This window comes from Zosterops lateralis (assembly GCF_965231275.1).
Source record: "Zosterops lateralis genome assembly, chromosome: 10".
In the NCBI taxonomy this organism is placed as follows: domain Eukaryota; kingdom Metazoa; phylum Chordata; class Aves; order Passeriformes; family Zosteropidae; genus Zosterops; species Zosterops lateralis.
The window spans coordinates 1,678,177-1,702,500 of NC_139770.1; the positions used below are offsets into that span (position 1 = coordinate 1,678,177).

General features: G+C 48.8%; 1 protein-coding gene across 1 annotated transcript in view; it reads left to right on the top strand.

Annotated features, from left to right (window-relative positions):
• Positions 1-24,324, top strand: part of LOC310913458 (schwannomin-interacting protein 1) — a 66,344-nt gene that overhangs the window by 22,081 nt on the left and 19,939 nt on the right. The window contains exons 2-3 of the mRNA XM_083868900.1: positions 6,016-6,125; positions 6,375-6,714. Coding sequence (XP_083725026.1) covers positions 6,016-6,125; positions 6,375-6,714 — 450 coding nt within the window. The remainder of the gene's footprint in view (positions 1-6,015; positions 6,126-6,374; positions 6,715-24,324) is intronic.

The window sequence follows — 24,324 nt, forward strand, 5'->3', positions numbered from 1 at the left end:
CTTCCTTTAGGGGCTGACTCCTCCCTGCCCAAAGGATGGGGAGGAATTCTGGGGGAGAAATGCTGCAAAAGCTGCTGTGCACACACTGGAATTCAGGAGTTCATGCATTTACAGGAAGCAACACAAATATTAAGATTCAGCAGGGCTCTGTGGATTCATGCATTTGAAATATTCCAGCTATTTCCCTGCTCGCATTCCTTCCCCTCGTGCCTCCCAAAGCACTTTAATAAAGGGCTTTTTTTTTTTTTTTTTTTTTCTCCTGGTCTTGGTGATTACACTGAATTCCAGAGGCTGTTGGACAGATAAGGAGGTTCCTTTTATTTACTCGGAGGGTTTTGCTGACCCTCCTGTGCTTCCGGCACAGGGGGAGCAGCTCCATCCCTGGAATTGTTTCAGGACAGGTTGGACAGGGCTGGAGCAATCTGGGATAGGGGAAAATGCCCCTGCCCATGGATAGGGGATGGGATGAGCTTTAAGCTTCTTTCCAACCCATTCCATGATTTTATGATTCACCCCGGAGCAAATAATTTAGAGGAAAATCAGTCTGGGCAGGAGCAGCTCTTTCATCCCCCAATTTTCCCAAAGGAAAGGAGACAACGTGGACTTTGTGGGTGTTTTAGGATGTGGGGAAAATTTCTGGGAGTCAGAGAAGCCCTGGCAGAGGTGGAGCCATCTCAGCAAACATCAAATCCCAGTTTGGAGAACTGGGAGCTGCCAGAGCCCAAAATTAGGGATTAGTTTTGTGATGCTGCCCTTGTCCCTGTCCTGCACCTCTGTCCCCTCCTGTGCCACCAGAAGAGCTTTGGGGGCAGTGCCACCACTCAGAGCCCTGCTGTGATTCCCCTTCCCCTTGTTCCCCCTCTAAATTAATCAAAGGATTAATTGGCTAAACCTAATTTGCTAAATTAAAAGAGTTAAACCTGCAAATCCAAGCAGGTACAAGAACAACACCCACAAAGGTTTTGCTGGTGCCCAGGAATGCTGTGCCCTGCAGCTTTCCCAGAGAATTCCAGAGGGGAATACAAGAGCATGGATCCTGTCCCTGCACCCCAAGGAGCTGCAGGTCAGTCCCACTATGTCTATTATAACATTAATATCCATTAATTTGGTGTTTCAGGGACAGTGTTTGGTTTGTAGCTGGAATCTCAGGGGAATGCACAGGGCTGGAAAACCTGGGGCAGTGCAGCATCCCAGTGCAGGGATTGGGATAATCAGAGTGCACAGGATGCTTTTTGGGATTTGTGGAGAAGAGACAACTTTTCTGTCTGGATAAGCTGAAGAATATTCCACTCTGACAGAATATTTAGCCCAGGATCATCAGATCACAGAATTCCACAATGGGTTGGGTTGGAAAAGACCTTAAAGCTCATCCAGTTCCAATCCCCTGGGCAGAGGCACCTTCCACCATCCCAGGTGAATTCTGAGAGCTTTTTCCTGCCCATGGAATCGACAAAACCCAGGAATGGTCACTGAGGGGTCACAGCAGGAAAAGGAAACGTGCCCTGATCTCAGTGCAGCCCTTTTCCTTTCAGGAAAGGGAAATTCTTTGTGTTCAGAGGAAACTTCCTGCTTTATCTTGGGGGTATTTTTACCCCAGCAAATCCCACCTGGGTAGGGACAATGCTCAGCTCTGTGTGGGAGTCAGTTCAAGAAAAAAAAAAACAAACAAACCCAGTTTTTAAAATAAAAACACAGTTTGGGAGCTCTGGGTGGACATGAGAGTGTTGGGATAAAGACCCAGCTGGCAGAAATGCTCCCATTTTTAGGGATTTATGGTGTTTTAAGGGTGGTTGTGACTTCCCTGCTTTCCTCCCTCTCTGACCCAAAAACTTCTGCAATTTAGCAGGAGACAACACAAGAAACCCATTTTAGAATCGGGTTACAGCAGCGCCAAAATAGAAAAAAATCAAATCAATTTGATGGTTTATGATAATCAGCAAACTGCCTTTTAAACCAGCACCGGGAAAAGAATAAAAACCTTATTTTTGGGATATATTCCTGCCTCTGAATCAACCCCACAAGCCTTGTTTGTGTTATAAACCTCCTTTGCACTGAATAAAGGAGCTGCAAAACAGATTCTTTCATCTCCAAGGGTTTGTGCTCACACCCTTGGAAATTCCTACAAATCCCAAGTTTTCCACGGTGTTGGGAAAGGGTTTGTGAAAGAGAAAAATGCCATTTGTGTTTGGAATAACAAGAGCAGGGTCCAGCAGAAATATGTTCCCCTGTATAATTAGAAGTGGGGAAGGTTAAAAATATTTGGATCTGTCTGCAGAGAGGACAAAAAAAAAAAAGGAAATTTGGAAAAATTATGTGGTTGATGTGTTAAACCTTATAGGAAAATAAATTTGTCTGAGGACAGGGAGGGATTTGCAAGCACCTTAAAGCACCTTAAAGCGTGGCTTGAATGAAGGCTGAAACAGCTTGATCCCACTAAAATGGGAAAATTGGGAATGGGAAGTGCCTGCCACCCATTTCATGCCACTCCAGATGTCCCCACTGGGGAGTTCAGGGAGAGGGAAGGGCTCTTGTCCTCCACAAAACCTTATCAGTGGTGTTGAAGGGAAGAAACTTCCCCAGTGAAGATCCTGTAAATCAAACTTTTCCACAAGCAGTTCAGCAAAAAAAAATTTCCTTTTGAGGCTGGTGGTGACGTTAAAGCAGCCCCAAATAAAGAATTGCAGCACCCAAATTGTGTCAAATGCCACCCCCTCCTAACCTTGTGGTGAAACCTTTTCCCCATGTAATTCATCTTGGGGATTTGGCTCCTTCCTGCCATTTGCTGGGATTATTTTTAAAGCTGCACTTTTGCAGTTCCTGATTTTGTGGAGTTTCAGGCAGCAGGCAGCCTGGGAGGGAAGCAGGGATCAGATGGGAAGAGGGAGGGATTCAGCTGTTCCCAGGGGTCAGGAGAGGAAATTGGGATAATCCAGGCTGAGCACCTGGAGAGCACCTGGAGGAGACACCTCAAGGGAAAGGTTAATCCCAAATAAACCCTGGGATATTCCCTGTGTATCCCAGCCCCTTTATCCCTCTGAGTCAGAGTCTCCTGCAGAAAAGATGGAGAGGGATTTTTAACCAGGGCATGTAGTGGCAGAGCAAGGGGGAAAGGCATCCCACTGCCACAGGGATTTTGGGAAGGAATTCCTCCCTCTAAGGGTGGGCAGGGGCTGGGATGGAATTCCCAGAGAAGCTTTGGCTGCCCTTGGATCCCTGGGAGTGTCCAGGGCCAGCTTGGATAGAACTTGGAGCAGCCTGGAACAGTGGAAGGTGCCAGAGACGAGATGAGTTTGAAGTTCCTTTCCAACCCAAACCTTTCCATGAGTCTGATCCCCACCCCACAGGGAGAAGTGGAAATGACTTCAGGACACCAAAACCTTTCAGCCCCAGTCTGTTCCCAACGTTTTTCCCATCTGATGTTGGTGGGGTTTGGTACTCCCAAGACTGCCAGGACTCCCCTCCAGGGTGGCTGCTGCCCAGGAGGGGGATGTGGAGTCACACCTGGTACAGGAGCTACTTTTCCCCTTTCCTTGCCTTTCCTTGCCTTTCCTTGCCTTTCCTTGCCTTTCCTTGCCTTTCCTTGCCTTTCCTTCCCTTCCCTTCCCTTCCCTTCCCTTCCCTTCCCTTCCCTTCCCTTCCCTTCCCTTCCCTTCCCTTCCCTTCCCTTCCCTTCCCTTCCCTTCCCTTCCCTTCCCTTCCCTTCCCTTCCCTTCCCTTCCCTTCCCTTCCCTTCCCTCCCCTCCCCTCCCCTCCCCTCCCCTCCCCTCCCCAGGGCATTTGTAACCCTCCCCGTGGTGCTTTTTGGGGCAGAGTTCATTCTCTGCCAGTGCCTGGGACAGGCTGGAATTATGTTTTGGATTCGTGCTGGAGACAGAGTTGATACCAGAGATGTTTTGATTGTCGCCGGGCGACCCCAAGGATGTTTCTCACACAAAATTCTGCCACAAAATCAGCTCCTAACCCAATGCAATGTTCCAATATTGTTCTAATTAAGAATTGCTGGTTCTCCCCTGGCCCTGAACTCTCCCACTGCAGAGGGTTGGGATTTCAGGGATCAGAGGACAGCTGGGTTCTCTCCCAAACCCTGTGTGGAAGCTCCTAATCCGTGTGATTGATGCTCCCCATTGCAGCCACAGCACCTTAAAAGGTCTCCTTGCCGTGGATTTGGGAATGGGAACATTTGCGTGTTAAACTTGGCTCCGGTGACCCAGAATGCAGAAACTAGATTAGTTTTTTTTAGCAGAGTTATTTATAGGTGACTCTTAACGAGTTACTTTAAATTACTTTTCAGGAAGGAAAGGAAGGGAGAGGGTGGAATCAGGGGGTTGTGGTGGTGCCCTGTGGTCCCTCGAGGCGTGGGAGGGAGGATGTCACTCACTGTCACCACTGTGAGTCACCCACAGCCCCCACAGGGATGATGCCACCCCCAGGCAGAAAATCCTGGAATGGTTTGGGATGGAAGGGACCTTAAATCCCATCACATTCCCACCCCAGCCATGGCCAGGGACACCTCCAGTTATCCCAGGTGGATCCAAGCTCCATCCAGCCTGGCCTTGGGCACTGCCAGGGATCCAGGGGCAGCGACAGCAAATCTGGGAATTCCAGCCCAGCCAGGAATTCCTTCCCAATCTCCCATTCATCCCTGCCCTCTGTCCATGTGAAGCCATTCCCTGTGTCCTGTCCCTCCATCCCTTGTCCCCAGTCCCTCTCCAGCTCTCCCGGAGCCCCTTTAGGCCCTGGGGCTGCTGTGGGGTCACCCAGCACAAGGAGCTGCTGTGGGGTCACCCAGCACAAGGAGCTGCTGTGGGATCACCCAGCACAGGAGGATTTGGGGCTGCTGTGGGATCACCCAGCACAAGGAGCTGCTGAGGGGTCACCCAGCACAAGGAGGATTTGGGGCTGCTGTGGGGTCACCCAGCACAAGGAGCTGCTGTGGGATCACCCAGCACAGGAGGATTTGGGGCTGCTGTGGGGTCACCCAGCACAAGGAGCTGCTGAGGGGTCACCCAGCACAAGGAGCTGCTGTGGGGTCACCCAGCACAAGGAGCTGCTGAGGGGTCACCCAGCACAGGAGGATTTGGGGGCTGCTGTGGGGTCACCCAGCACAAGGGGGATTTGGGGCTGTCAGTGCCTGTGACCGGCTCAGGCTGAGCTTCTCTTCCCTTTTCCCTCTGGGCTGATCTGATCCATTCTCTGACCAGCCTGGATTGATGCTCGGGGGCCGTCCTGACCCAAATAACTGTGGAAATAAAGAATAACATTTTTTAAATATATATATAACAATAAAAACCTGTTACAACAGCAACCACAACACCATTAGCTAACATCCTAATTACAATAAAAAAATAAAAAAAAAATTTAAAAACATTTAGAAAAAAGGAAAAAAATTAGAAAAAAATAGGGAAAAAAAGAAAAAAGAGGAAAGAAAAGAAAAAAGGGAAAAAAATAGGAAAAAGAGAAAAAATAGAAAAAAATAGAAAAAAATAGAAAAAAAGAGAAAAAATAGGAAAAAAAAAAGAAAAAGAAAGAGAAAAAATAGAAAGAAATAGAAAAAAAAAAAAAAAAAAGGGAGAAAAAAACCCAGAAAAAATAGGGGGGAAAAAAAAGAAAAAAAAAAAAAGAGAGAAAAAAAAAGAAAAACTAGGAAAAAAATTAAAACAAGAGAAAAATAGAAAAAAAAAGAAAAAAAAGAAAAAAATAGAAAAAAATAGAAAAAAAATAGAAAAAAAAATAGGAAAAAAATTTCAATTTTCTCCCAAGCAAAGGCTGTTCCGGGCCCGCCGGAGCGCTGTTCCCCACCACCTCCAGCCGCGCTCCCGCAGCTCCTGAGCCCGGCCCCGCTCCGCCCCCGCCCCGCCCGCCCGGGGCCGCCCCGCGGCGGCGGCAGCTCCGGGGCCGGGCCGGCCTTTCCCGTACCCGCCGGGCAAACCCGCCCCGGCCCCCCAGCCCAGCCCAGCCCAGCCCAGCGCTCCCTGCCTGCCTCACCGCGGGCTGCCCTGCGCTTCTCTCCGCCAGGATTCCCGGGAGGATGGCATGGATTTAGGCAGCGACGCCGGCAGCAGCCGCTCCAGCTCGGGATCCAACTCCAGCAAAGCCACGCCGTGCTCTGAGGGCAAGTCCTCGCCGTGCTCTGAGGGCAAATCATCGTCATGCTCTGAGGGCAAATACTCACCGTGCTCTGAGGGCAAAGCCTCGCCGTGCTCTGAGGGCAAAGCCTCGCCGTGCTCTGAGGGCAGATCATCGCCGTGCTCTGAGGGCAGATCCTCGCCGTGCTCTGAGGGCAAATCATCGTCATGCTCTGAGGGCAAAGCCTCGCCGTGCTCTGAGGGCAAGTCCTCGCCGTGCTCTGAGGGCAAGTCCTCGGCGTGCCTCAGCAGCCTGGACCTGGCGGCGCTGGGCGATTCTGAGGAAGAGGAGGAAGAAGAGGAGGAGGATGGGGGCTCTCCGCCGTCCCCACAGCCCTGCCCGGCCGCCCATGGGCTCCCCGGCGGCCCCGGGGCCGGCCCTGCCCGGCGCTGCCCCCGCCCGCGGCCCGGGGCCGGGAGGAGGAGGAGGAGGAGGAGTGGAGGTGACCGGAGGCTCTCCAGGGATCCACAGCCCCCCCGGGATCCACAGCCCCCGGCCATGGACTGGGCAGCCCTGGAGAGGCACCTGGCCGGGCTGCAGTGCCGGGAGCGGGAGAAGGAGAGGAGCCCCCGGGCCAACCCCGCCTCGGTGAGTCAGGGATGGATGGAGGGCTGGGTTGGGGTCTCACCTGGGGCAGAGATCCTGCCGGGGCTGGAGAGAGGCCAGAGGAGGCCACAGAGATGCTCCAAGGGCTGGAGAGTCTCTGGAGCCAGGCTGGGAGAGCTGGGAATGTTCACCTGGAGAAGCTCCAGGGAGAGCTCAGAGCCTTTTCCAGTGCCTAAAGGGGCTCCAGGAGAGCTGGAGAGGGACTGGGGACAAGGCTGGGAGAGCTGGGGGTGCTCACCTGGAGAGGAGAAGCTCCAGGAGAGCTCAGAGCCTTTTCCAGTGCCTAAAGGGGCTCCAGGAGAGCTGGAGAGGGACTGGGGACAAGGCTGGGAGAGCTGGGAATGTTCACCTGGAGAGGAGAAACTCCAGGGAGAGCTCAGAGCCCCTCCAGGGCCTAAAGGGGCTCCAGGAGAGCTGGAGAAGGACTGGGGACAAGGGATGGAGGGACAGGACACAGTGAATGGCTTTAAGCTTCAGGATGGTAGATTTAGATTGGATTTTGGGAAGGAATTATTCCCTGGGAGGGTGAGGAGGGGCTGGGAATTCCCAGATTTGCTGTGGCTGTCCCCGGATCCCTGGAACTGCCCAAGGCCAGGCTGGATGGGGTTTGGATCCACCTTGGGGATAAGTGGAAGGTGCTCCTGCCCATGGGATGAGTTTAAAGATCTCTTCCATCCCAAACCATTCCAGGGTTTTCCAACTTTCCCGGAGCATCTTTGGGCACTGCTGGGGCTGGTTCCCTGCAGCTCCAGGGATGTGACAGGGGCTGGTGTGGCCCCGAGCTGCCTCCCCTTGGAAAAAACAAAAAATATCAGATTTTCCCAGGCTGGCGCTGTGTGCTCTCCTTCCCTGAAGGAAAAAAAAAAAACAAAAAACCAACTTCCCAAAGCCCCGGTGTCAGTCAGGATGAACCCCCCGGTGCTGTTTTTTACACAAAACCCCTGGAAATCCCTTTTTCGAGGGTGATTTGGGAGTCGCACAGAAGTTCTGAGCTGTGATGGGAGAGGAACGAGCACTGCAGACACGGCAGGGCTGGGGCTCTTCCATAATGCATGAATTCCAAAGGAATCCACCAAAGCTCTCCTGGAAGCCCTGCAGGAACCTTTGGAAAGCTGAGAAATGTCTCTGTGCCTCCCTGTGGCCTCGCCTCTGGCACACACGATTTTTTTTTTTTTCCATGATTTAAATTTTTTTTTTATTGTTGTTTAAAAGACATTCCATGCCCTAACTTCCTGTGAAGTCACCTCGCTCAGGGGAGGTGGGGATTTCCCCCCTCAATCCTTGAATTACAACTAATTGGTGACAAATCTGGGTGGGTGCTGGGCAGGATGAGTAAGCTGAGGGATGAGTGGGATGCTTTTTTTTTTTTTATTATTATTTTTTTCCCAAAGCCTGAACGCTGGAGCCTCAGTGCCTTGAGGAAGTGACAGGTAACAGCTTTAATTACAGTCATTTGTGCAGGAACTCAGCCTGAAAAAAAAAAAAAAGAAAAAAGAAAAAAAAAAAAAGAAAAAGAAAAAGAAAAAAAAAGGCTCATTTTTGTAGTTTGAGAACTGATTTCTCCAGCATTATCTGATGGGCTCTGCTGGAAACTCTTTGCCTCCAGGCATGAGTTTAACCAGGTGAGCTGTCACCTAAGGAATTTTACCCCTGACAGGATTTTCCTCCTCCTTGCTGCCATTCCCTCCTGCAGGCAGGGAGGCTCTGGAAGGAATTCAGGCTGCCTCACGCCCTGGCTTGTCCCGTGTTGGGGAATTGGGCTTGGAGCTGGTGCTGTGCACATCCAGGGCTGGATGGACACCCAGATTTGAGCTTCTCCCATGGGTGGGATTGAGCTCCAGGACGCTTCACTCCCAGAATTTGGAGTTTGCCACTCTGCAGATGGGATTTTTTCCCAGTGTTTGTGGCCCTGGAGAGACTCTCTGCACTCCCCTGCTGTCCTGGAGGCACCTTTGCTCCAGGATTCCCCTCCCTTGGCTCCCAGGGATAATGAGGAGGAGGAGGAGATGTTCCAGCTCTGCTCCTTCCACTCCCCACCTGGATCAAAGAGCTGCTGGGGACGGACATTTCCCCTCCTGGCTGCCTGGGAAAGGATCTTTGATATCCCCACGACACCTCCTGTCCCTCCCTGGCCACATCCCCAAAACTGAACCAGACCAAAGTGAAAATCCTTCTTTTTATTTTTGTTTTCCCTGCCCTTGACATTTCCCTGCGGTTCAGTGTTTATAACAAACCCTTGCCTTGCCCTGCTGGAAGTCTGAGTGTTTGTAAACAGGGGAATCGTGGAGAGGAGCAGCCAGGGAGCAAATGCAGGGAACTGGGCTGGACTGCTCCCGGGATAACTCAGGAAAAAGGGGAATTTCAGTGGGATGGAGGGGAATCAGGGTGGGATGTGAAAGCAGCTTGGAGTGGAGGTGTTTCTTTGGCTGTTTGCTGTTCTCGGGGATCCAGAGACATGTTTTATTGAGATGATTTATTAATACTATTAAAATCGAGTTTTTTTCTGCTGTCAGGACCTGATTTTCTGGGGGTTTATTGTGCCCAGGGCAGGGGCACAAAAAGCAGGGCAGAGATCACCCCAGGGGCACAGAGTGACCCACCAGGGGCTCTGTGGCCTCAGCTTTGCTGCTCCTTGGGGCTTTGCTCCTCTCCATCCACTCCCTGCCTGCTCCATCCCTCCTCCCTGGGCCTGGATTCAGGATCTCTGCTGATCCCCAGGGCTGTGCTGTGCCCTTGCCAGCCCACCCTGGACCGTGCTGGAGCCACAGGAGAAGGAAATTCCCACTCCTAAAGAAGCTCCACCACGTTTTTTTAGGAGGTTTTCCCAGCCAGGATGATTTGGGCTGGGCTGGGGATGCTGCAGCTGGACCAAATGAAAGGTTTCAATGATGAGGGACCTTTAGTGACATCCACAGAGCAGAGATCTGCCCTGAGCTGCTGGAAAAGCTGGAAAAAGGAATATGAATGATATGAATGCCATGGGAAGGGTGTTGTTCAGCTTCCAGGTGGGATCACACAGCACAGGCAGGATGTGAGGCCCAGGGGTGCAGACAAAGGTGCCTGAGAAGCTCCTGCCAGGAAATTTGGGAAGGATTTGGCAACTTCTGCTGAGAGGAGCAGAGGCCCAGCAGGGTGGGATGGCCATGGGTGTGGTGGTGGATTAATTTTTGGATCCTGGATATTCCATATCCATGAGCAGGCTGTTGTGGGGCTGGAATTCCCAGGTGGGAATTCCCAGGTGAGGATCCCAGGTGGGCAGATGGAGAATATTCCTGTCTTTCTCCCCCTAAAAAGGGTGAAATGAGTGTTTTTGGGAGTGGATGAGGTCCCTCCAAGCCTGCTGGGCTGTGTGAGGTGACTCTTGAGTTTCCTGCACTCCACCTAAGAGGAGAAACCTCTTTCCTAAAGGCACTTTGTGCTCAGAAGCTTCACTATAGAGACACTCAGCTCAATCTCCTCATCCAGCTGCAAGAAGCCACTCCCTCCCAATTTTTTTATTTTTTTTTAAATTTTTCCTCCTTTCCTCAACTCCTGGCTGCATCCAGAGTGGTCCCAAATGTTCCCTGGGATGATTTATGGCCCCCAGGAGCCGTGGAGGTGCCGGGGAAGCGCCTCTAATGGCTCCAATCAAACCCAAATCAGCCTTAATGGCTTTAATATCCCTCCCTTTGCTTCTCTCAGGAGAATTGCAATCAATAGCATGGATTGGCTGGGAAGAATATCTGTGAATTCTGGAGTCAATTAAAGAAACACTGGCTGGAGGGGAAGTGGCTCAGGCAGGCTGGGCTGTCACAGGGAGGGAGGGAAGGATGGGATTGCTGAAGGAAAAGCTCGTCCCTGCAGCTTCCAGGAGTTCTGCAGGAGCTTTCTGCATGGAGAAGGATGTGCCGGAGTCTTTATTTTATCTTTTTTATCCCTGGAATATTCCTGCCTGTGGTGTGAGACGGATCAATGCCGTTATCCCATCCCTGTGGAGGTGAATCTGAGGAGTCACACATCTGTCCAGACACTTGGACTCCTGCATTTCCAGTGTTTTGAGAAGTTAAATTTGTGTCCTTCTGGCTGCTTTGATCCTCCAGGCTGCCCTGAGCCTCTGGAGGTGGGCCTGGTGCTCCTGCCCCATCAGTGACCCACAGAGCCACCCTGAAAGGCAGCAAAGAACATCCAGAGCCCTGAACTCACCTTGGAGAGGCTGGAAAAACCTCAGATCTGCCTTTGAAAGCAGCTGGAAACCTCCTGGAAATGTTCAAAAAGTGTGGAAGTGGCACTTGTGGACGTGGTTTATCCATGAAGACGACGGCGGTGGATTAATTTTTGGATTGGATTGTCTTTTCCATCTTAATGATTCCATGGGAAGACTTCAGGGTTAACCCAGGATATTCCAGAAGCTGCAGGATGGAATTAGGGGACTTTTCCATCCTAATGATTCCATGGGAAGACTTCAGGGTTAACCCAGGATATTCCAGAAGCTGCAGGATGGAATTCAGCATGAACCATGTGAATGCCTCTTCCTTGCCTGAAATTTTCTCTGAAAATTTGAAACTAATTCAAAGCATGGGCTACAATCTTGAAATCATTAACTGGCCATGGGCAGGGATCTGATTTTTGTGGATCAGAGCAGCCAGAAATGGAAGGAGAAATATCTGGAGCAGCTTGGCCAGAGGGAGGAGAGAAATGGAGCCAACAGGTGCTTGTTCAAGCCATATGGGAATGTTGGTGGAGCAGGATTTTTGGGAATGTGGGCTGGGATCAAGCCCAGACCTTTGGTGGAAAGTCTTGATCCACCTTGGAGCGTTCAGGGAGCAATATTGGCTTGGAGGTTGTCACTGAGGTGGTTCTCACTTAAAATTGGCATTAATTCCTTGATGGAGCCAGCCTGGAGTGCGAGTTCCCTCCTCCCCAGGGGTGTGAGGGTGTCTGGGATGGGAGTGTTGGGAGCAGGGAATGGATTAATGCCTGGAAGGAATTTTTCCAGCCAGGAGCTGTCAGGGTGGGAATTTCTGCTTTCCAAAATCCACCTTGGGCCTTGCAGGAAATTGCATTTCTGTCACTGCTCAGCCAGACCTTCCACCTGACAGCTGCTGGATCTGAGCACCAAACTCCTCCCCAGGCACCTGGAGAAGGGAAATCCACACTCAGGGAGCTTCTCCAGGGCAATTTATTTCTTGTGAGGCTTTGACATGGAAAACAAACCTTTAGAGTGTGGAAAAAGCTGTAATTCTGCCTTGTCCCAGTGCCCTGGGAGTGGGATGAGCTGCAGGAGAGCCCCGGACTTTGGCCACTTCCCACCCAGCTCAAAGGTTGGCTGGGAGATTCCTGACCCTGCCCCACTCAGCAGAGCCATTCCCTTGGGAAATAAAAAACAAAGCAAACATCCAGAGGTATTTTCAAACTGCTTGGTGTGGGAATTCCAGAGATTGGAGGGATGGACCTTTGCAGGCAAAACTTCCAGGATTAAAAACCCTGAGGACAAACTTGGTTCCCATCAGGAAAATCTTGGTTCCCATCAGGAAAATCTTGGTTTCCATCAGGAAAAACTTGGTTCCCATCACTGTTGCTGCTGCTGAGCCTTTCCTTAAAGGAATTCCCAAAGCACAATTGGATTGTGAATTCTGTCTGGATGGTTAATTCTCCTTTATCCCAGCACTGCCATCATGTGAATTCCTCCAGGTGATGGAGCCCAGTCAGTTGGTGAGTGAATGTTTCCTGTGGGATGTGGAAAAGCTGGAAAAATTGGATTTTTTTAGCACTAATTGTGGTTCAGACAGCAGTGAATCTCCCTTTAATGTGATGCTGAGGGATCATCGTTGTGATCTGGCTCTGCAAAACCAGTCAATTTATTATAAATGAGTATTTTTGGTGTTTGGGAATCACAAGTAAGAAATCCAAAGGATTTCCAAGGAGAGGGATGAGCCTTTATGCCAAGCAAAATTTGGAATATCTCAGAACAGTGGGTTGTTTTTTTTATTAAAAAAAGAGAAATTCTGGAGCCTTGCATCCTTTCCCCTAATTCTTCAAATTCCCACTTGAACCCAAGTGTCTCAGGTTGGAATAGCAGCAGGAATTTTGATTTCCCAGGATAATAATTATGTACTTAGGCAAATATTCCTTGCTTATTAAGTGGGATAAATGCAAGGCAGGGGGAAGGAGGTTTAATTCTCACAACTCGCCCTGTGCTGTGCAAAACCTGTTATTTCCCCTGTGGATGGGATGTCTGGAACACCTGGAATTGTGGAAAAATGGAGGGAGAAATTATAAGCAGAGGATATTTAAAAACCAAAGGAAAAGAGATTTATTCAGTGCAACCCCAACCACATTGAAAATCTGCTGGAAAACCAGGATTGTCCTGCCTCCAAAATTCCAGGGACCTCAGGGATGTTCTAAATATTCTAAATGATTTAAATATTTAAAGATTTCCTTTAAATATTCTAAATAATGCTTCAGATCTCCCCCCACAGCCTCAGAGAGTTTGTTTCTGTGAGCAGCAGGATTGCCTCAGCAGCGATAAGAACAGCAGGAATTGTGATTTATTTCCTTCTTCCTCCCTGCCCTGGATTTAAGGTGGTTTGGATTGAGCTGGTTGGAAAAGCAGGTAAAAAAAAAAAAATAAAAAAATCAGGACAATCAATATCAGTGATGTGAATTTGTGTTCCCATCTCCTCAGTTTGTGCTGCAGCCCCAAGGAGCTTTAAGGGAGCAGCAGATTTAGTGGGGAAAATAGACTTTTTTAAAGAGAAAACCTTTTGAAAGGATATATAAAATCCCAGTGTAATTCACTAAAGTCGGGTGTAATCCCCACTGGGAGGAAATGTGATTTCCCAGCTTCTCCCAATGTCTCACTGTGGGGATTAATTGAATTTTATAAAAGTGAAGCTGTTGAAAAATAATCCCATCATCTGCTCAGTGTGGTATTTTCCAAGGCTGGACTTGGTGATCCAGGAATTCCTGTGGAATTCAGTGACAGGGCTGAGGGGAACCAGAATTTGATGTGTCCAGGCTCTTCAATCTCAAATAATTCTGCTTTTGTGTCGGAATTTTGTCAGTTAGAAACTAAAAAGGTTAAAAAAAATCTCTCTCCCAGCTCAGAAATCAATCCTGCTCCAGCAGAGCTCCCATGGATTCGGTGGAAAATTATTTTTCCCTCTTCCAATTATCCTTAATCTCCACAATCCCTCGTTCCCTGGAGGTTTTCCAGTTTTTCCAAGGGTTCAAATCATTTTGGGGCACCTCATCTTTTCCCTGTGGAGTCGTTTGTGCGTCACCAGAGTGGGAGATTTTATTTATAGCCCCCATCTGGGAGTGCAGCTCCGTGATCTATAGATCTCCTTTAATGAGAAAATCACACCCAGGGCTGTTCATTCCTGCTCTTTCCTCTGGAAATCCGAGAGGAAATAGGATTTCCATGGGAAGAGAAGTGCCAGGCTGAGATTTAATCCCCTCTCTTTTGAGGCAATGTTCAAAAATAAAAGAGAACTCTATTAAAGTGCTGGTTTTTTTTATGCACACAAAAGCTGCTGGTGTGTGCAGCCCCTGGGGAAGCCAAATGCTTTTAGTGAGTTATTAAAAATTGAATCCTGACTTTTTTTTTTATTCCGTGTAATTCCTATATTGGATTTATTGAAGAGGGATTTGGGGAAATAGCAACATCCAGTACCAGGGTCATCCTCTTCTCTGCCTCCTTGGCCTGGCAGGTGTTTGATGATCAATTCTTCTTAGGAGTTCAGAAGAAAAATAATTGTGGGAATCATTTTTCCACCTGGAATTCTCTGTATTTTGCATTTGCATCAATGAATAATATCCAAATTCTTTGCTTTTTTTCCTGGCACATCTCAGCTGCCCTTTCCTTTCTCCTGCTGCTTTCTCATCTCTTGTTTTTTGGTTTAAAAAGCATCAAGGCAACTTTTAGCTGAGCCTTGCAAAGATCCAAGAGGCTTTTCCTGAGAGGGAGATTTCCCAGCTTGGGGCTGTTGGGAGCAGCAGGAGAACATCCTGCTGGAAAAACACCTCCAGCATCTTTTCCTTTTCCTGGAGATGTTTTTCTGGGAAGGGCAAAGCAGGTGAAAATCCTGAAATCCTTGGTTACAACCTTGACCTCCTGTTCTCCTTGGAATCCACCCTCAAGTGAACCAAACTGGCTGATAATATTTCCATATATTAATATTTGAATGGCTCAAAGTGGGTGCTCAGAGCTCAGCCAGCCCTTCTCCCTGCTCAGGGGCTGCAGGAATTATCCCTGTTCCCAGGAAATTCCAGTCCAGGCTGTCCATAAATCACATGGATGTGGGTTTCCCACATTTTACACCATAATCCATATAAATAAATATATTTTTCAAGATGAGTTAGGCAGTTTGGCTGTTCCCCATCTCACTCCTCTGTGTGTTATTCCCAGGAAACTGTGCTGCTGTTCTGGGGCAGCCCCAGTTCTCCATTCCCAATCCCTCTTTCCTTGTTATCCTTACATTTCATACTCCTGGAATGATTGGGGTGTGGAATTGGAATTGCTGCTGCTCAGGAGAGATGCTGGATAAAAATAATTCCAAGGTCAGAAGAGTTCTGGAGGCATTTGGGAATTCTGGAGGCTTTTGGCAACTTTGGAGGCCTTTGGGAGTTTTGGGAGACTTTGGGAACTTTGGAGGCCTTTGGGAGACTTTGGGAACTTTGGAGGCCTTTGGGAGTTTTGGGAGACTTTGGGAACTTTGGAGGCCTTTGGCAGTTTTGGAGGCATTTGGAATTCTGGAGGGTTTTTTTTTTTTTTATTCCCTGCTGTAATACCCCATTTTCCCATTGCATTTCCTTCCCTTCCCGTGCCTCAGGGATTGGGTGGCCTTTTCTTCATTTTCTCCTGAAAATCCAGCTGTGCCAGAGGTTCCAGAGCTCAGCCTGAGCCTGACCCTCCTTCCTAATCCCTGTGTTCCATGCCTGTGTCTCCATCCCAAAATAAAACTTCACCTTGGTGCTCATCCCAGTGAATCCCCTGGGATTGAGCTCTGCCTTTCCTGGGAATTCCTGCCACCAGGAAAACTCCATGGCTCAACCTAAAGGCTCAATCTGATGGTGTAAATGGACAAAAAAAAAAAAAAAAAAAAAAAAAAAAAAAAAAAAAAAAAATCCCAAATCCAACCTTTAGTAACCCCTTAAGTGCCTGTCTGTGAAAACTGCCCTGATTCCAGCACACACCTTAAAATGAACCACCTGGGATCTCCAGCCTGTGGAAACTAAAGCAGCAGGAAAAGCTTCAAGCTGACAGAACAACAGGAAAAAAAAAAAAAAAAAGCCTGAGGTAGAACAGGAGAAGAAGAGAAAAAAAAAAAAAAAAAAAAAAAGAGATTTAAGAGAGCAGAGTTGTTTTCTTGCTCTTATATGGTGCTGCTGTGCCACCAGTCTCTCTGTGACTAATGAGGCTCAGCTGGGATCCACCCTTGCTTAGCCCGTTATTTTTAGTGCTTTTTTTCCAGCCTCCTGCTCGCTCTGCCTGCCCCTGTCTTATTTAAAACACTCACTCTGCACCTCATGGTTGTCCAGAGCAGGCAGGACTGGGATTTCTCATCCTTGAGGGATAATTTTTAGAGCTGGCAGTGCCACCCATGGAAGAGGAATCACCTTTGTGACCCACACAAGAGGATTCAGATTTTTTTCCTTTCTCCCAGTGATAAAACTCCAAAAATCATCTTCACCTCCACTTTTTAAAGGCTGGGGATTGAGAATTCTCCTGAAGCAAGAGCAGGAATTTCTGTGGAAATGTCCCTGGGCTGGGAGCAGGTACAGAAATCCCACATCCTCTCCTTAGCAACCATTAAGTTCCTGGTCTTGGGCCAAAAGCCATTTATTCTGGATGGAACATGAAACCATTTTTGAATTGTGGTAAAATCCCTGGAATTGCAGGCTGGCCCTGCAGGGAGAGAGGGAACTGAGCTGATTTCAGTCCAGGGGATTTGTTAATTAATTAATTAATTTAATCCTGAGTGTGCTGTGTCCAGTGCTCTGCATTTATCCAGCCACAAAAATCAAACTGTGCTGGCTCCATCCTTCCCAAAAATCCCAGCAGGGTTTGAACCTCTCGGATTTGGGGACATATTTTAAAAAGGCCCCTCAAAAAAAAAAAAAAGTGGATTTCAGCCAAAAACTTTGGACTTTATGGGCATCAGCCTTTGGAGCTGAGAGAAAAATCCCCTTCTATTTTTGTCCTGACCATGACTCAGAGGAAGATTTGTCCCTGCAAAGTCACTCCTTTTTTTTGAGGAGCCATTTAAATGCCACTGCTGTCACCTGTTTGGCTCAGGATATTCCTATTTTTGGTGTTTGGCTCTGTTTAAGGAGACAATTTTTCATTCCTCATGCACTTTGTAACGTGCTGTGTTTATTTTATTTTATTTTTTTTTCAGCCTGCAAGTCCCAGTCCTGGGCTTTTGCCACCCCTTTTTGCAATTAAAATCACCAAAATAAAGCCATAAAGAAATGAGGCCTCTCAGCTGCTCCCACCAGGAAGCACAAAGGGAATAAAAAAGGAGTGAGAGCAGTGGGATAATCCCATCCCCATTCCCAGATTTTACCCTCTGGCTCAGTGCTTTATTTATAATTAATAACTAGATTTTTGTGGCTGGAGAAATGCAGGTGCAGCACACTGGACACGCCACACTCAGGGCTAATTCATTAATTAATTAATGAATCCCCTGCATTTAAATCAGCTGGGGCTTCCCTCAGCCTGCAATTCCAGGGGTTTTACCACAATTCAAAGGGTTTCACATTCCATCCAGAAATATATTCCAGAAAAGTAACTTAAGTGTTGAGTAGAGGAACATGGAATTTCTGATTTGTGCTCCCAATCCAGCAAAGTTTCCAAATAATTCCTGCTGTCCCACCCTGTCCTTCATCCTCAGGGAAAATCCCTGGTTGGGCCATTTTTCCCCTCTCAGAAAAATCCATTTATTCCTCTCTCTGCTGCTCTTTTAACAGGGCTGGAGGGGGCAACTTTGTATTTTTTAAATCTAGCAAATTTATACTGGAAAACTAAAAATGAACCAAATAAATGGGGAGAGGGAGGATAAGGAAAATTAGGCTGGATGTGCTGCCCCTGGATTTGAGCAGAGCTGATGAAAAAACTCCTCCTAATTTTGTTCCCAGAGCTCAGACGAGGGTGTTAAATTAAATTATTTTGATTTATTCTGGATCAGTTGGGAGCTGAAACTTTGGGAATATTTTAGGAGTGGATCCTGCTGCTTCCAGCATCCCTCGACTCAGCAAAAAAATGAGATTTAGAGGCAGAATTGGGTGTGGATGGCCCGGGCTGGCAGTGCCAGGCTGCTCCTGGCACAGGGATCAGCCGGGGCACAGCTGCTCCAGCCAGGGACACTTTGTCACCCCCAGGGATGGGAATTCTGTGGGAACAGCTCTGGCTTGGCTGAGGTTTGATTTGAGTTCAGCTCAGGCAGATCTTTCTCTCTTTGCTGGGAATGTCAGGTCTGTGTGTTCCAGGGAAAATCCTTTGGGATTTTCTACAAATCCTCTCCCAAATTGTGCTGCAGAGCGAAGGAATGTGGGAATTTATTGATGCTCAGATGAAAAGTGATTTTTTTTCCTCCTGTTCTCCAGAGATTCTGCACACTGGGAATGCTGCAGTTCCAGGAGAACTGTTGATTCCTAACAATAGAAATAAATCAAATTGCAAGGAGGAGGCAGCTGGAGCTTTTCTCTGCTGTCTCCCCACACTCCTGAAGTGCTGGAGGTAAATTAATGGAGACAGGGAGTGGTTTGGCTGGGAAGGAATTTCAAGGTTCTCCAGCCCCAATCCCTGCCTTAGGGACATTTCCAACTATCCCAGATTGCTCCAAGCCCTGTCCAGCCTGGATTTGGACACTTCCAGGGATCGGGAATCCTTGGGAAAATCCATTCCAGGGCCTCACCATCCTCACAGGGAACAATTCCTTCCCAATATCCCATTTAATCTGTGTGCATGTGAAGCCATTCCCTGTGTCCTGTCCCTCCATCCCTTGTCCCCAGTCCCTCTCCAGCTCTCCCGGAGCCCCTTCAGGCCCTGGAAAAGGCTCTGAGGTTTCCCTGGATCCTTTTCTTCTCCATTCCCAGCAGTGAATCCTTGGTGGGCTCAGCCCTCACCATCAGAGCTCCTCAAAATTCCCTTTTTAAGCCTTTCTGATCCAGCTTTAGAAATTGTCCAACTGAAAATGAAATGAGGCCTGTGTGGTACCATTGAGCCTTCCTGGATGGATTCCATGGAGAAAAAAAATAAATCAGCTTGTTTTCCATATGTTTGGTGGATTTTATATCACTGGAGAGTTATAAATACTCGGGTGGCTTAAATGAGTCCCTGCAGTGTTTGACATGGGAGGAGTCAGGGATGGGGAATTGCTGGATCCTTCTGCTCCAGGCTTTTAGGGAAGGGAAAAATCCTGCTCTGGGTGTGTGTTTTTTATCCCAAATCCATCTCTGGTGCTTCAGGTGGGGCCTGTAAAGGTGCTGCTTGTAAAGGAGTCCACAAAATTCCAGGGAAGTAAAAAAAGGCTTGGAAAAGGGGAGGATTTTGGGTCCTCAGCCTGTTGGAGGTTTATTCCCACCTGGTGCAGAGTAACACATCCAAAATGAGGGAAAACCCCTCGGCATCATCTCCCTTCAATAAAACCAGAATAATGCAGAGCATTATCCATGGGTGTAATCCAAACAAATACTCCCTTTTCCAAGCAGATGTCGAGTATTAACCGATTAAAAATAATCACTTTTTTTATTTTCCTTTATTTTTCTCGCTGGATTTAAACCCAAGGAAAGCTTTAGCTGGGCTTAAAGAGGAGCTAAATCCCTCACTGCCAGGAAATCATCAGCAAATAGAGCTGAAATCCCGGGATGCTGGGTCTAATTCCTGTTTCCATACAAACCTGATGTGCTTGGGAAGCCTTTGGGGGCATCCTGGGGGTGCTGGACTGGGGTTTGTTCCCTGTCTCATCTCTGATGGGGTTTTCCCTGAGGATCATCATCATCATCCCAGAGGATTCCAAGGGCTGGGAGAGCTGGGAATGTTCACCTGGAGAAGGGAAAACTCCAGGCAGAGCTGGGAATGTTCGTCCGGAGAAGGGAAAACTCCAGGGAGAGCTGGGAATGTTCACCTGGAGAAGGGAAAATCCAGGGAGAGCTGGGAATGTTCACCCGGAGAAGGGAAAACTCCAGGCAGAGCTGGGAATGTTCGTCCGGAGAAGGGAAAACTCCAGGGAGAGCTGGGAATGTTCACCTGGAGAAGGGAAAATCCAGGGAGAGCTGGGAATGTTCACCTGGAGAAGGGAAAACTCCAGGGAGAGCTGGGAATGTTTGTCTGGAGAAGGGAAAACTCCAGGGAGAGCTGGGAATGTTCATCCGGAGAAGGGAAAACTCCAGGGAGAGCTGGGAATGTTCACCCGGAGAAGGGAAAACTCCAGGGAGAGCTGGGAATGTTCACCCGGAGAAGGGAAAACTCCAGGGAGAGCTGGGAATGTTCACCCGGAGAAGGGAAAACTCCAGGGAGAGCTGGGAATGTTCACCCGGAGAAGGGAAAACTCCAGGGAGAGCTGGGAATGTTCACCTGGAGAAGGGAAAACTCCAGGGAGAGCTCAGAGCCTCTTCCAGGGCCTAAAGGGGCTCCAGGAGAGCTGGAGAGGGACTGGGGACAAGGGATGGAGGGACAGGACACAGGGAATGGCTTCACATGGACACAGACGAAATGGGATATTGGGAAGGAATTATTCCCTGTGAGGATGGTGAGGCCCTGGAATGGATTTTCCCAAGGATTCACCATCCCTGGAAGTGTCCAAGGCCAGGTTGGACAGAGCTTGGAGCAATTCTGGGATAGGGGAAAGGGTGAGGCTGGATGGGCTTTAAATTCCTTCCAAACCAAATTCCTTCCATTCCATGATCCTACAATTCTCTAAAAACTGAGATAAAACATTCCCAGGTCTTGAGCTCCTCCCTGATTTCCACCTGCTCCATCTGTGTATTTATTTTAGGATTAAAAAAAAAACCAAACAACAAACCCAACCAAACTAAAGCATGAATTGAGCCTTGGCTTTTATATCAGCCGGGTGGGGTTGGGCAACACCAGCCTGGAAAATAAACCTTCCCTCCTGATAAGGCCCCTCTGGGAATGCCTGTGAGCAGGAAAACATTCCAGCAGGAATCATTCCCTGTCTGGGCTGCCTTTGCTGCTGCTTTTTTCCCCATTTTAAAGGTTTCTGGATGAAGCTCTTGGAGCTGGGAAGGATCAGGCACAGAGCACGACACGAGTGTGTAAAAATAAATGTGTGGGACAGTGAGGAAATGCCAAAAAAAGGTCGGGAAAAGGGCTGGATGTGGCTTTGGTGTGTGAGTAATAATCCAGGATCCTTCCCTTCCCTCCCTCCCACGGCTCCCAGAACTGGGATCAGCTTCCCTGCCCGGCTTTTTCCCTTTGAAGGAGTGTTTTTTTTTTCCCAGCGGGAATGAGGATGGGAAAGCCGGTAACCTCTCTGAGCTCCTCCCTCTGCCCAGTTAATGATTTCCTTGAGGTTTAGGCAGGCAGGGAAAGCAGAAACCTTGGGAATTCCCTGCCTGCCTTTGCCACCTCAGCGCTGCTGGAGAGGGACAAGGCTTGGGATGTGCCAGGGGGGAAAAAAAAATCCTAAAAATACAAATACAGAAGCAGAAATTCTCTCTTTTCCGCCAGAACTGATGGGAAATTCCATTATTCTGAGGAGGAATAATGAAGGAAATTCCATTGTTTCACTGGAGGTATTGGAGTGTCTGGTAAAGCTGAATTTTCTTTCCCATGGGCAGGGATGTGCTGCCTGTGCCAGGGGATTGAATTCCCTGTGTCCTGAGACTCTGTGGATGTGCAGGAATCAGGTCTGGCTCATTCCTGGTGTCCACCTCACCTCCTGTCCAGAATCACCTCCCCAATCCTCCTGGACCAGCCCTGGAGGGGTTGGAAGGGAAGGGTTTCACCCCAGTGTCGTGTCAGAGCCTCTGGAGATGTTCTCCAGGGATTTCCCAGGCACACTTTCCTTGTCCAAAGCTGGTTTTGGGGAAAAAGCTTTGGGAAAACCTATCTGGATCATCTCACAAGTGATATCAGACACCTTAAATGCCTTGTTAAAAAACACAAACCAGGCAGGGCAGGCACTCACTGGGCTTGTTTTCCCAGCTGGAAAGGGGCTGGTGGGGAGATGTTCTCCAGGGATTTCCCAGCCACACATTCCTTGTCCAAAGCTGGTTTGGGGGAAAGCTTTGGGAAAACTCCTCTGGATCATCTCACAAGTGGAATCAGACACCTTAAATTATGGGATGTGTTAAAAAAAACCTCAAACCAGGCAGGGCAGGCCCCCCCGGGTTTGTTTTCCCAGCTGGAAAGGGGCTGGTGGGGAGATGTTCTTCAGGGATTTCCCAGCCACACTTTCCTTGTCCAAAGCTGGTTTTGGGAAAACTCATCTGGGTCATCTCACAAGGGGTATCAGACACCTTAAATTAGGGGATGCCTCGTAAAAAACCACAAACTAGGCAGGGCAGGCTCCCCCTGGGCTTGTTTTCCCAGCTGGAAAGGGGGTCCCAGGAGCCCCTCTGGAGATGTTCTCCAGGGATTTCTCAGCCACACTTTCCTTGTCCAAAGCAGGTTTTGGGAAGACTCGTCTGGGTCATCTCACAAGTGGTATCAGACACATTAAATTTGAGTGTGCCTTGTTAAGAAATGCAAACCAGGCAGGACAGGCTCCCCCTGGGTTTGTTTTCCCAGGAGCCCCTCTGGAGATGTTCTCCAGGGATTTCTCAGCCACACGTTCCTTGTCCAAAGCTGGTTTTGGGAAAACCCGTCTGGGTCATCTCACAAGTGGAATCAGACACCTTAAATGCCTCGTTAAAAAAACACAAACCAGGCAGTGCAGGCACCCCTGGGTGTGTTTTCCCAGCTGGAAAGGGGCTCCCAGGATCTCCCCGCTGTCCTGTGGCTCCATGGAAAGCAGCAGCCTGTGTCCATCCCTCATCCCAGAGCGTGGCTTCCCCCGCTGACCCAGCTGGAGAACTGCCAGGAGCCTTTCCTTTCCCTGCCTTTAATCCCTCTGAGCTTTAATCATGACCTGCCTGCCCACCCCCTTCCTGCCCGGGAATGCAAATGGGGCTGGAGCAGAGGAGCAAATCCAGAGGTGGAGGAGAATTCCTGGCCTTTCCCACCTCCATGGCTGGGAACAGGTGGCTCTGGTGCAGCAGGTGGACGTGGGGCTCTCTCTGGGATTATTTTTCCAAAGGGAAAAGCTGTTGATTCTTTAGGGGGATCCATCCCACTCCAGCCCTGGGAATGGGGAAATTGGCACCGAGCTTTGGGGTGGGAATGAGGGAGTTTTCCTTGTGATGCAGAGAGAATAAATGGAATTTGGGTTGATGTAATGCACGGAGCCACATTTAGCTTGCCACAGATCCTGCTCTGAACAAAGCCAAGGTTATGCAGAGAATTGCAGAGTGGGGATGGTTTGTTTGGATGATTTTTTTTTTTTTTTATTTTGATGTCTGCTTGAATGGGATTCTCTTCAGATCCAGGAAAAACCGAGGATGACTTCACCCTCTCTTAAAAATTCATGCAGAATATATTAATTTTTTTCTTTTCAAACGAAACGTCTTTATTTTATTTTTTTAATTTTTTTTAAGTCTGCTGCTGCAGGGGAGAGAGAACACTGGGGAGGAGGATCTGGGGGTTCTTTCCATCCCTGCCCCAGCTGCACAGGGACCCCAGGGATTCTCCATCCATCCATCCATCCATCCATCCATCCATCCATCCATCCATCCATCCATCCTCCCCCAGCTGCTCCAGCCTGTCTGTGCTGGTGGGGAGCTGGGAAAGCTGGGCCAGGGTGATGATCCCACAAAGCCCTTTTTTATTTTTATTTTTATTTTTTTTTTTTTCTCAGAGGCACATCTGGTGTGGGGGAATCAAATCCGAGCTGCCCTGAGCAAGTGTTGGTGGATTTGAGTCATGTAATTCCCTGAACAGCTGGGGCTGGGAGCAGGATAAATCTCTTTTTGCTGAAGGAAAAGGGAGAAAAAGGGATGGGATTTGTGCTGGGAGAGCCCAGGGCATGGTGTGAGCCCACCATCCTCTCTCTGGGTGTTTTAGTGCCCCTTGTGTGAGCTGTGCCCAGACAAAACAAAGATTGAAAATGACATTTGGTGTGTCCTCACCCTCCAGGGCCAGACTCCTGTAAATGGAGCTGTTTGGGTTCGTGTTGTGGTTGGGAAAGAGCTACAAAATCACCCCAAAAAAACCACATTCCCAAATGCCCCATCCACTCGGGATTTGAATCTTTGTAGGGATGTGACTCCACCACCACTCTGGGCAGTGCAGGAATATTCCCTGATATCCAAACTGGTGCTTTTCCCGGCTTTCCTTGCCCCAAACTGGGGCTTTTCCCCGCTTTCCCTGCCCCAAACTGGGGCTTTTTCCCCGATTTTCCCTGCCCCAAACTGGGGCTTTTCCCCCGGCTTTCCCTGCCCCAAACTGGGGCTTTCCCTGCCCCAAACTGGGGCTTTTTCCCCGATTTTCCCCGCCCCAAACTGGGGCTTTTCCCCCGGCTTTCCCTGCCCCAAACTGGGGCTTTT